Raw genomic sequence first — 13,509 nt, forward strand, 5'->3', positions numbered from 1 at the left:
TCTCCAAACTAAGTGGTGGTGGTGACCTGGCCACGATGTCCACTAGACCACCGTCCGTATCCCTGCCACATGTCACTGCCTAGCCCAGAGAGTCCGTCCAGTGTGAACCAGATCAAACCAACTGTACTAACTGTGTGTCCTATGAAAGTGACATTGTAGCTTGCTACAGGTAGGTATGTTTTCTCCAACCTCTTCAAATGTAGACACCTCTCAAGATCTTGTTGGATGCTGCATCTCAAGCTCCAAGTAAAACAACAAATGTAAAATCGGCTTAGATCTTCAAATTTGACAACATGGATTAATTGGAATTTTGGCTTCAACCTACCTTTCATCTTTCATGCTGTACACACACAAAAAAAAAGGGACTTGAATTCCTAATTTTGCATGCTTAATCCAAAGTAATATCCAGCATCATATGAGAAAATTTTGGATGTCATCACAACAAGCTTGTGGACCTACAAGAATGTTGACATGCACAATACATGATGGGTATGACCTCCTCATATAGCAAGTTGACATCCAAAATGGGTCACTTAATTAGAAGTATAACAAATAGGATTGCAAGCTGTTGCCCATTCTTGCAATGTTCTCATACAATTTTGCAGCGACACCAGCGGGGGTTATAGTATGTTGTTGTTAAAGCTCTTGAGCTGAAGCCAGAGTTCTTCAAAATCACTTGGTAAAGGACAAGAAAATGTCATTTCCTTTAGATTTCGTGGGTGAATAAACCTGAAACAGGAAACATGCCAAACTATGTTGAAAATCAATAAAGAGAGAACTTCTGAGGTGAACCATAAGCACAACTCATCTCTTCTTGAATAATACCCTAAAGTGGCTGCATGAAGAGAAGGCCTTTGCAGTTGACTAATAAGCTTTCGTGCCAGTCCATGAGTAGATGACTGTATCTTAGGTAATATACAGGACAATGCTGCACCCCTTGTACCACCATATACGTCATCACCTAGCAGAGGATGGCCAAGGTATTGGGCATGAACACGAATCTAACATCAAAGACACAAGAAGGCAAAAAGTTACACACTAAGGTTAGATTATGCTAGGAGACAAGGAATAAGCATAATGCAGCCACATAAACAATTCCTTTTCAATACCTGATGAGTTCGCCCTGTTTCCAGCTTCCACTCCATGAGTGCTGCACCCCCATTTGCTAAGACTTCCAATACTTCAAAACTAAACAATATAGCACATAAATCAAGGAAACTATCTTCGGCAGTGAAAAATTGAGCAAACAAGTTACACTTTCCAGCAGCGTGCACAGGCGGCACAACGGCTCAGTCATCACTTTTATTACACGCCTGCCGCGCAAATATAAACAGCTGCGACCTTAAACTATCAAGCAAGACGCTCTGCTTGAAATCATTTTCTATTTCCAAGAAAGTTTTGGTGATTCCACTTTTTTTTCCTTTTGAAGGCCATAGAAAGACTCCCCTTTTCTTTCTACTACATCTACACAAATTTTAACCCCACTTTTTTGCCTCTGGTTGGGGTTTTTGGGAGGGGGGCAGGGGGGAGGGGGGAGAACTGAAGGAGTACGAGCGGAAGTGCGACGCGAGAGAGAGTGCGAGAAGAAGAGCACGACGATATGGTGAACTCGCTCTACTGTAATGTGTAGAGCATAGTGAGTTCTTATTAGGTTTTTACAAAGGAATATGTGTACATACATGGCGGCCCGCCCACTTACCTGGGCGACCACATTGGGCTTTATACCCCAACAACCTCCCACTTAAAGTCCAATGTGGTACTTTAAGTGTGAGAGAAGCTACTATACAAGCTAATATACAAGAGATGTAGAGAAGTGATGTACTACCCTACACCTAACTGCTTGCGAAAATGCGCAAAGCTCTCTGAGGGAAGTCCTTTTGTAAGTAGATCAGCAGGATTTTCTGTGGTGTGAACTTTGACAAGCTGAAGTTGCTTATCCTCGAGCATTTCCCTGATGAAATGATACTTCACATCCACATGCTTTGTCTTTGAGTGATAAACTGGATTGCGAGCCAATTGTATAGCACTTTGACTATCACAATATAACACAGGCATCTCTTCTTTGATTCCCAAATCTGTTACTAGTCGATTAAGCCAAATTGATTCTTTGCATGCCTCTGATGCTGCAACATATTCAGCCTCTGTAGTAGACTGAGTAACACAATCTTGTAATCTAGAACGCCATGATACTGCTCCACCAGCCAATGTAAAGACATACCCTGACGTAGACCTTCGGTTGTCTAAGTCACCTGCATAATCTGAGTCTGTAAAACCCTTTACACTTAGCTCCTGACTCCCATAGCATATACGCATACTCTTTGTAGCTTTCAGGTATCTCAATATTCCTTTCACTGCCTCCCAATGTTTCTTGCCTGGGTTTGACATGTATCGACTTACTACTCCCACTGCAAATGCAATGTCTGGGCGAGTAGCAATCATTGCATACATCAAACTACCCACTGCAGACGCATATGGAATCTTATCCATTTTAGCCTGTTCTTCCTCAGACACAGGACAATCTTGTTTGCTAAGTTTCACATATGGTGGCAATGGAACACTCAGTGCCTTTCCCTTCTCCATATTGAAACGTTGCAAAACCTTGTCAATATACTCTGTTTGAGATAACCAAATCAACTTCTTTGATCTATCTCTCTCAATGCGCATACCAAGTATATGACTTGCCTTACCCATGTCTTTCATGTCAAACGATTTTGCCATCTTTGACTTCAAAGCTGAAATTTCTTCCAAGTGCTTGCCAGCAATCAACATGTCATCCACATACAAAATAAGGATCAGCCAACTACCATCCTTAGCTTTCTTTGTATATAGACAGTGATAGAACTCACTACGTTTGTAGCCTTGAGAAAGCATAAACTTGTGGAATTTATGGTACCATGCCCTCGGTGATTGTTTTAAGCCATAAAGACTCTTTAACAACTGGCATACCCAATCTTCCTTGCCTTTCTCAACAAACCCTTCTGGCTGCTGCATGTAAATTTCCACATCTAAATCACCATGCAAGAACGCTGTCTTGACATCCATTTGGTGCAACACCAAATTTAATATGGCAACCAATGCAAGAAAGCATCTCAATGTAGTCATCTTGACCACCGGAGAGAAGACTTCATCAAAGTCAATGCCTTGTTCTTGCTTAAAGCCCTTGGCAACAAGCCTTGCTTTGTACTTTGGCTGACTATCATGAGCGGTGATCTTATACCTGTAAACCCATTTACAAGGTAGAGCCTTTTTGCCCTATGGTAATTTAACTAGCTTCCATGTCTTGTTTTTATGCAGAGCTATCATCTCTGACTGCATGGCCAATTGCCAATTCCCGGAGTCCTTCATTTGCACTGCTTCCTTGTAACACAACGGCTCATTGCAATCAATCAACATGACATAGTTCATAGATGGAACAAACCTACAGGAGGTCGCGTGACACGTCCAGATCTACGCACAATAGGTGGCTCAGGCTCAGCCACAACCTGTGGTTCCACTCTATCCTGTCCTTGCTCCTCTTGAGCCCTGATATTTTGTCTTGCACGTGCAGGTTCATCTTCTTGGAAGACAACTCTTCTAATCTCCTCAACCCTCTCTGGTTTAGAATGATATTTGGATTCATTAAAGTGAACATCATTGCTGCGGACAACCTTTCTGGATTCGGGATCCCAAAGTCTGTACCCCATCTCACCAGAATTACCATAGCCTAGAAAGATGCACTTTCTACTCTTTGGCTCAAGTTTGTTCCTAAATTCCTTTGGAACGTGAGTATATGCCTCACAGCCAAAGACTCTGAGATGCTTGTATGAGGGCATTTTGCCTGACCATACCATCTCTGGCACTGAATCCTTCTGCAAAACCTTGCTAGGAGATCTATTTACAAGATGAACAGCTGTTGATACAGCTTCAGCCCAAAACCCATTTGGCAGTTGTGCATTAGACAACATACTTCTGACCTTCTCTTGTATGGTCCTATTCATCCTCTCGGCAACACCATTTTGAGGAGGATTGTAAGGAGCAGTAAGTTCACGTTTTATACCTTTTGACTCACAAAAGTCCTGAAAGGCCTTTGAAACATACTCTCCATCATTGTCAGTGCGTAAGCATTTAAGCTTCTTGCCACTCTGATTCTCCACAAGTGTCACAAACGTTTTGAAAACACTAAACGCTTCATCCTTGTGCTTGAGAAAGTAAACCCATACTTTCCTCGAGTAATCATCTATAAATGTCATAAAGTAAGAAGCTCCCCCTAGAGATAGGTTAGGCATAGGTCCACACAAATCACTATGAACAAGTGCCAACTGTGTATCTCTTCTACTGCTTCTATGCTTATGTGGCTGCTGTGTTTGATTACCATACAGACAATGTTCACAGAATTCAAAATCATTAAATGAAAAGCCAGGCAAATAACAAAACGAGACAAGATTTCCATTCCCTTCTTGGACATATGTCCTAACCGGCTATGCCACAAAGAAACGTTCGGCTGCTCCGTTACATTGATTACATTTTTAGAGACATTTGATACATAAATCATGTAAAGTCCTCCAGACTTTACTCTATGTGCTACTGTCATAGAACCCTTCGATATCTTCCACATGTTCTGTCCAAAAGTGGTGACGTAGCCAGCATCATCAAGTAAACCTGTGCTGATCAAGCTCTTTGTAATTGCGGGAACATGTCTCACATTCTTTAGCGTGAAAGAAGAGCCATTCTGAAACTTCAATTGAACATCTCCAACACCTAAGATCTCACATGTCTGCCCATTGCCTAGCCGAACATGATCTTTAGTGGTCACATAAGAGGTAAACCACTCCTTGTTTGGAGACACATGAAGTGATGCCCCTGAGTCTATAATCCAGTCACTCAGTGCATTTCCATTAGATGCTGTAAGAAGAGCTGAATCCATTGTATTCTTCAAGAAGTAGATGTCTCCTGACACTAGACTGTCATCCTCTGCAACAGTGTTTGTCACATTTATTTCTTGAATCTTCACTGAGGACTTGTTCTTCTCACCATGGTCTTCAGCTTTCTCTTTGCCTTTTTCTGCTTTCCATTCTCTGCAGTCTCTTTTCATGTGACCCTTCTTGCCACAATGGTAGCATTCTATGTCACTCTTGTCTTTAGCACTGCGGGACTTGCTACGAGATTGATTCCTCTTTCCACCTTTGTACTTTTCTTTGGTCCTTCCCCCGACAACTAAGGCTGTTCCTTTGCCTTTGTCCATTGTCTTTCTATTGGTTTCTTCAGTAAGCAGACTTCCTTCTACACCTGCTATGTTCAAACCATCTGGAGGTGCAGAATTACTCAAAGCTGTGCGAAAAGTGTCCCAACTTTCCGGCAATGTGATCAATAGGAACATAGCTCTAACAGGTTCATCAAACTTGACACCTTGAGCTGACAACTGACCGTAGATTGTGTTGAATTCATTCAGATGATTGGACATAGGTGTCCCTTCTTTCATCTTCAAGTCAACAAGCTTCTTAAGCCAGTATACCTGTGAAGCTGCACTTTGCTTCTCATAAAGATCACTCAGCTTTAACCATGCTTGATAAGCCGACATCTCGTCTGCTACATTGAAGTAAACACTTTCTGCCAAAGTCAGCATAATGGTAGAAAGTGCCAATTCATCCATTTAGCTCCATTCATCTTCGTCCATATCTTCTGGTTTTATCCCCTTGAGCTTTATAGGTTTTATCTGCTTCTTTTGTACCAACACGTGCCAAATCTGCTTCTTTCACAATGGGAAATTGGTTCCATCCAGCTTCTTGATATTGTAAAGAGCAGTGTCCTGTGATCCAGCCATAGCTACGCTTCACAGTGGTTTACTTTCCTGGGAAAAATTCGGCAAAGTTTCCCCTTTAAACTGACCTCTGAACCAATATCAACCTGTCAAATGAACCAAGAAAGCTTCAGATTTTGCATAAATTTCGGCAGAGTCTCCTTTGTAAAATGGCTCTGGTGTACTCAAAAAACAGACCAAAAAACAGCTCAAAAAACACTCTCTCTCTGACACTGTAAGCTGTGGGTAAACCTGTCCTGCACCTGTACTGTCTCTCACTGTCCTGTAAGCATAGACTGTGACAATGCCTCAACGGCAGTAAAGCAAAGATGCAATCCCAACTGTCTAACTCACAGTCAATACATCCTAGTTGCCTATCTAAGGGTGCTCGAGGGATCGCTCCAAGACCTGTATCACCGAAAGGATCTCAACATTCGAGAATCCCCCAGCTCAATAAAACCTCACTCGACCCTCAACAAAGGCTGCAGTAAATCTGACAGTACATAGACTTCCCACAAAGTCATACATCCACAAATTTTCCACTATATGCTGTAACCGCTGCGGCGGTTGTTTGCTGCGTGACTCACAGCCAGCAAACCCTCAACAAACATACATCATCTCTGACAATACATCCCATGTGGAAGTACCTGCAATGTCAGGATGAAATCTGGAATATCAAGTAGCAAACACAAGCTACCTGATGAACTAGTGGATGTCGCCTACAGTCTGTGTGTAGATGCGCCCGTGTCGTATGTGACACGCCTCCAAGAACTGTGAGCCGTCCTTCGATGTGTAGACAGCCACAAATCAACACTCTGGGAGTGTCGATATCCTCAGCACCTACAATCGTAAGCCGAAAACCCCAAATTTGCAGAGTCGGATCTGCACCTGCTGAGACCACGTAGTCGAAAATGGCTTGCGCAGACCTTTGTCGAAGCCGAACGGTGGCCGAGATGACCTCAGAATTTGGGGCCGTGTCTTCGCCTGTCGAATTTCACTCCAATATGAGCCGGTGACTCTAGCCTCCTGCAGTGCTGCCCCGAGCCTCGATCTGAGCTCTGATACCAGTTGAAGGAGTACGAGCGGAAGTGCGACACGAGAGAGAGTGCGAGAAGAAGAGCACGACGATATGGTGAACTCGCTCTACTGTAATGTGTAGAGCATAGTGAGTTCTTATTAGGTTTTTACAAAAGAATATGTGTACATACCTGGCGGCCCGCCCACTTACCTAGGCGACCACATTGGGCTTTATACCCCAACAAGAACGAAGGGGAGGTGCATTTCCCTATATCCACAATCCATTGCGCAGAAGCCCACGGTGGGCGCCGGAGCGGTCGGTAGGTTGGCTTGGAACCACTAGCATGTGCGTAAACTCAGCAGTTAAGCAGAGAATAAGGGGCAGAATCTAGCCATGCAAAAAGCTAAGGCAAGTTGTATCGTCATCATAAGAGGTCAGAAGATGTGGATGGAGGATAGTCTGCCATAATAAGTATCTGATGCTGTGCCACATGACCAATCTATACGGCATAGGAGTACCTTTAGAGTTGACAAGAGCGGTCGTACCATTGTGTGAATTAGTTACTGACATTGTGAGGCAATGAAATAGACTAAAATTTGTATAACTTTGGCTTAAATCAAACCATCACAGTCACTGGACTTAAGCAGAATATCCCATTCACATGACCCTCCTTTGAACTCCACATTAGTCATATTTCTTTATGCTTGCAAATAACAGAATTTCAGTATGGACTCTCCAGAGATAACTATGGAGACACTAAATGTGCCTAGTTTTCTTACATGTCGCAAAAGATGAGGTGAAATCCAAGGTTGATAAATAATTCATGTTTACATGGACACACATTGTAATATGCATATTTTCATTATCTCCTCTGTGAGCCAGCTTTCTCTACACAATAGCAGCAAAGATGAGATTAACACAAGGCAATGCAACTCTTCAGTTGCTTTAGAGAATATCCTCACACATGCAGTCCTAGAGTGAAGGGCCCGAGCTATAGTCACCTTTCAGAAATCTGGTTACCCGTGTCCAATATGGAGCCTAAATTGGAAGACAATTCTTAAATGCATAAGAGAGTCGAGTCCTTTAGTCGTGACAATAATCTGGCATTGATTAGTAAAGGCACTAACTTGGTCTCACTCATTCATGCACATCTAACGTGTCGCGGGGAGGGGGGGGGGGCCTCTATTATGTCGCATGGGCCCTTCTTGAGCCCCATCCTATCGAGCTTGTCAAAATACCTGCCCGTACTCCATAGTAGCCATGAAGTTTCAAAATGGGAGTTTCGAAATGGATTTCATAGGTTCTGGGAGTTTTCGGTTCATGTTTGATACCATCCGAGGGGTTTTGTGCTCCACTCCTGCCCTGCGTCCCGAGCAGTCCTCCCACCTTGTGTGTTGCCCACTCCCCTCGCCTACTGGTGTCTGCTTCAATGACTTGACATGTCAGCAGTTTGTGACAATCTGATGGTGTCAATGGGGGCTTTGTCTTTCTTCATTTTACTTGTCTTCTTCCTCTCCCTTTTATGAGACCCTGGTTGAGAACCAAATGAATGTCTCCACCCAAGTCAATAATTTCTATCATGGAAGTGAAAATCCCTCTTCTTGTACCCGTTGCTCCTCTGATGGGTTTGAAGATTGTGGCTCCTCAACATGTGAAGATTGTGGGGAGTTCTGTTTCCCTTTTAGCTATAGAGGTATGCCAGATGGGTGGTTTGGGATGCCTCACTTTAGTGTGCAAGGGGATGGATGCTCTCCCTTTTATGAGACCCTGGTTGAACCAAATGAATGTCTCCACCCAAGTCAATAATTTCTATCTTTGGAAGTGAAAATCCCTCTTCTTGTACCCGTTGCTCCTCTGATGGGTTTGAAGATTGTGTCTCCTCAACATGTGAAGATTGTGGGGAGTTCTGTTTCCCTTTTAGCTATAGAGGTATGCCAGATGGGTGGTTTGGGATGCCTCACTTTAGTGTGCAAGGGGATGGATGGATGTGGGCGTGAACAGGAGACGCTCCCTCAACATGTGAAGATTGTGGCTCCTCATCATTAGGTGGGTTGGAGTTCGTCTGCGTGTGAGCGTGAGAGCAAAAAGACTTTGTTTCTTTGGCCCGAGCTTCTTTTTTCTAAGTTGCAATTTCTGTTTTATTTTGAGCTTTCTCCAAATGGGCCTAAAACCCATAAGGTTGCTGCAAAGGAGGGAGTTTCAAGTACTTCCAGAGGATCTTAACCAACATGGGGCATTTTGTCGCTGTTTTGGAAGCCGGGATGAGAGGGGAGCTCTTTTATCTTCAGATACCTTGATCGAAGTAGTACCTGGCACCTCTGTTCCTCAAAGATTGTTGACAGGTTTCTCTGCTAGGGGGAGGTGTCAACAAAAAATAGTACTTCAAAACTGAGTAAAGATTGACATGCCAATTGTAATCTAGGTGATGAAGACAGCAACATAATAAATGCAGCTACTATTTCTGTCTTGCACTTCTTCGAATGCATAGAGGTGCGTGTATTGGCTGTCATAGAACTAGACAACCCTATGGCTTCTGCAAGGACACTTGGGAGTCATATAACCTGTTTGCAAAGCCGGAAAGTGGTTGAAGAATTTGGCGAGGAGGAGAACACTAGGTAGAGATGGAAAGTACGCAAGTGCCAATCTAGTTAGTCCAAACTTGATTTTCTCGGAGGAGAATACCAGAGATAGGGAAGAGATCGGAGGGTGATGATAAAAATGTATAAAGAAACCAGTTATTAGTTGGTCCTAAGGGAACCTTATTGGGCACAAAAAGCTTACTACTTGCTATCGCAATGATCGGTGTGACATACTGCTTATCTTTGGTAAAGGATGGTGGTGGCACCTGCTTAGCCACTAACATCACAGCTATGTCTGCTTCTGATCCAGATCCTTCATTGACTCAGATGCGTGATGCCCCTTGCCGTCAGTATCGTTGTGGTCTGACGATTGTGTGTTGACTTCTTAATTTACATGGAAAGAGTCGTTCAAAGTGTCCTTTGCATCAACTTGACCCGGATCGACATCTTCGTCTGAAGATGCATATTCTGAGGGTGGTAAAGAAGGTGAGACTGGTTTCCTCGTGGAAGAAGAGGATCTTGTAGCAAGTTCTTCTTGAGCATCTACTCACGTTCTTTTCTTTTAGTGCCAAGCCGTTACTGGCAAGCGAAGAGCCTCCACAGCAGAGCTGCGCTTAGCAGCAGGTCCAATTTTTGTTTGGGCCGAAAAACTTCTTGATTGAATGCATGAATGGTACTGGAGTTTTCGGAAGGGTTTGGGAATCCATGACCTATGTATCACTTGAATCTGAATCCACAAGTGGATGCAAGAGACTCGAAGAGGATCTGCAAGGGAATCTGAATTCACAAGAGAATGTGAAACATGAAGAGGATCTGTAGGTAGCTCACGTAGAAGGGAGGTGGGAGGTGTGGGCGGAATAAGAGTGAGAGATGGGAGGCTATTTTAGACCCCACGCTGTAAGAAGCCTTGTCTAGCATAGAGTAAAAGGGCGCTTGCTTTTCTCTAAAGCCAAAATTAGACATATGCAAACTCGCTTTTATTTTAGAAAATTGTGTGCAAAGGTGAGTCCAAGGGTGGAACTCGAGCTAGTGGGTGACATGGAGGTCAGATTAAGGGCAACAGTTGAGGCGAGCGGAAGAGGGAAAGGGAAGAGCGATGAGTTGGGCAAGCAGAGGGAAGGTGAGGGGAAAAGCAAGCAAGTGGTAGAGTGGAAGAGGGTAAGGAAGGACAAGGATTTGGGCGAGCAAAGGGGACTCCAGGGGAAAGCAACTAGGGGAAGGGCAAGAGGTTGGAGACGAGGGGAAAGACGGATGCGTCAGAGACTAGAGATTCCCCTCCACCAGCTAGAGGAGCTCCATGAAGCCCTGAGAGAACTCCCCCAAGGTAGCTGTCCAGGGGAGGATGGTTTGACTCCCAGCTTCTTCTTGGAGTATTGGGACTTGGTTCAAATCTTTGCACCGCATTTCAACACATCTTGCACACTGGAGAGATGCCTGCCAGCATGAGTGAGGGCTTGATTTACCTTAATCCCAAGGAGGGAGGCTCCTTGGATGAGATTTGACAGTGGCAACCCGTCACCATCCTCAACTCAGCCTACAAAATTCTAGCAAAGGCTCTAAGCTTGAGGATTCAGCCACTACTAGAGAGCATTATACATGGGACCCAGACAGGTTTTGTCAAGAAGCGTAGTATTTGAAGAGAGGATCTCGAGGAACTCTTCAATTTTGAGAAGGCTTACGACACAGTTGATTGGGACTTCTTGGAGAGCACTGTACGCAGGATGGGTTTCTCAGATGCTTGGGTCAGAGGTGTGTCAGCTCTCTACAAGTGTGCGCACAATCAGGTGCTCTTGGTAGAAGGAAGAGAGGAACACTTCATGTTCACACGTTCGGTCAGACAAGGATGCCCTCTAGCCCCCTTTCTCTTTCTGTTCTATGCTAAGGCACTGAGCAGATTTTTGACTTCACAACAAGAAGGCTTGCATGGTTTAGAGCTCCCTATTAGGGGAGACGAGCTACTAGATGCTAAGTTTGACGACGACTCAGCCTTGTACTTGGAGGACCAGGAGACCAATCTGCACAGGTGTGAGAAGGCTCTTGAGGTGTTTTGTTGTGCATCACGCACACTGATCAACTGGAGAAAGACAGTAGTTTTCTCGGTTGGCAGTGCTCCTACGCCTGATTGGTCGCCAGGTGAGGGTTTCAGGTGGATTCCCCCAGGGACTCCAATTCGCTATCTGAGTTTGGACTTGTCCCCTAAGCAACAGATTGCTCCCCTCCTCTTGTCCATTAGGAGGAAAATGCTACATTGGAGTTCGACACGGCTCTCTTAGGTAGGCAGAGTTGTAGTGGCCAACCAGGTGCTATTGGCTACTATGTGGTACATCACGTCTTGTTGAATCTTCTTGAGCTCTTGTATCAGCCAGCTGGAGAGGCTGATCAGGAATTTTCTTTGGTCAGGGTGCGACACCTAGCTAGCCCGAGCCAAAGTAGCCTGGCAGGTCATCACTTTAGCATGTTCTCAGAGAGGGGGGGGGGGGGGGGGGGGGGGCTGGGGATCATCGACCCAGCACAGCAGAGCAGAGCCTTTCTTGGGAAGTTTGTGGTCAGAGGACTGCTTCCAGTGGAGGAGCCCTGGAAGGAGTTGTTGCTTCACCGGCTTCGAGCTGGAGTGCCTCATGCAGGAGGCCCTTGGAGCCCTTCCATCAGGTGGAGTTTTACAGAGTTGCGCAGAGTTGTTCTGAGCGGGAGATTGGAGGATCGTTTTGCTGCAAGCCTACTTAGGTCTTGGGAGGAATTGAGAAGTAGCATCAGCCCAGCCCACTTGCATGGAGGAGCGCTTGAGACAGCTCCTTGTTTGGAACCCCATGGTTAGCACTCAGAGAGGCCACCTGGTTGGTAGTGGGGCTCATGTTTCTTGGGGTCCCATGGCAGAGGGTCCAGCCCGCACTCTTGGAGACTGGCTCCACTTTTCCGGTTTGTCCGAGGAGGGTCAGAGCATCTAGCTACGAGGCATGAGGGGGGTGCAGAGCATGTGCCCGGACATTACAGAGGCTTTACCAGCTGATTGGCTCACCCCTCTAGAGACAGAAACTCCCAGATGGATGGCTTGTGGCCTTCCTTTAAAGAGTCAGCGGCACTGTCTGTGGGACTGCCCCATGGCACAACAGGTTAGGCTTCGGTTCTTCGGCTGATGCCGGCTCTTTCCACAGCACGACAATACACTTCGGGTGTTGCTGCCCCTTCCACCCTCATTGGTCCTGCACTCCATTTTGAGCTAGCCTTTACCAGCAGGACGATAGTGATTCAGGGGGTCGACCTTCACTTCAGCTTGCCACAGAGCTTACCCCCCCAGGAGTAGTGAAGCGAGAGAGGGGTGCGTTGGTAGCTCGTCTGTGGCCTGACACTCTGGTTCATTTGGCGGGCTCGCTGTTTCCACATCGTCAAGGCTCGCACTGTGCCACCGGCAGAGACTTAGTGATTTTTGGTTGGAGCTGATTCACACTCACGGGTCAGTTCGAGAGACTCTTGGGCAGCCCTGACCGCATGCGGGAGCGCAGAGAGGCTTGCCTGCTACTTTGGCGCCTAGGGCCTTTCTTCACCATGGTCCAGGGTGCACCCAGATGGCACTTCCGTCCACCTGTGTGGCTCTTTCCTCCTCCCATCTTGTGATTTATTCCCCATTGTACATATTTTGTTTTCTCATTGTGAGAGTCTACCCTTGTTTTTTATGTAGCCCTCTCTAGTAGAGGTGGTTGTAGCCCTATGGGCATTTCTATTAACCAATGGAAGGATCTTTTTCTTGGAAAAAAAACAAAACCGCTCTACCTGCTCCTTATAGGTAATCTTCCAAAAAGAAGCTACTCGCAAAAATGTATTCCAAAACCTCTCGCAATAATCAACCAAAGTGTCTTTCTTTGTCATCTTCAGATGATGCCAAGCCGTGATCATGTCGTCTTCATACACCTCCGTTAACCATGCCGAAGTGAAGATTCGTTTGAATTTGATCCACAACTTAGGTGCTTTCCTGTGTAACAGCAAGGTGGACCACCATGTCTTTGCATTACTCATAAGAAAAGACACCGCCTTTCGTACCTTGGAGGCTTCCGAGAACACCTCCTGAAAAAGAGATGTTAAACTGCTATATGTATGTAAAGGCTCGATGGGTATTCTTGAAGCTTGAAAAAGTATGAAAC

General features: G+C 45.3%; 1 protein-coding gene across 1 annotated transcript in view; it reads right to left on the reverse strand.

Moving 5' to 3' along the window:
• Window positions 1-362: 362 nt before the first annotated feature.
• The window catches only part of LOC147454937 (RNA pseudouridine synthase 2, chloroplastic-like), a 211,898-nt gene continuing 198,751 nt past the window's right edge, over window positions 363-13,509 (reverse strand). Inside the window, exons 5-7 of the mRNA XM_086517456.1 lie at window positions 1,110-1,188; window positions 826-1,001; window positions 363-729 (exon numbers count right to left, since the gene is read on the reverse strand). Coding sequence (XP_086373582.1) covers window positions 621-729; window positions 826-1,001; window positions 1,110-1,188 — 364 coding nt within the window. The 3' untranslated portion in view covers window positions 363-620. The remainder of the gene's footprint in view (window positions 730-825; window positions 1,002-1,109; window positions 1,189-13,509) is intronic.

Source organism: Adiantum capillus-veneris, chromosome 7 (assembly GCF_014529385.1).
Source record: "Adiantum capillus-veneris isolate H3 chromosome 7, ASM1452938v2, whole genome shotgun sequence".
Taxonomy (NCBI): Eukaryota; Viridiplantae; Streptophyta; class Polypodiopsida; order Polypodiales; family Pteridaceae; genus Adiantum; species Adiantum capillus-veneris.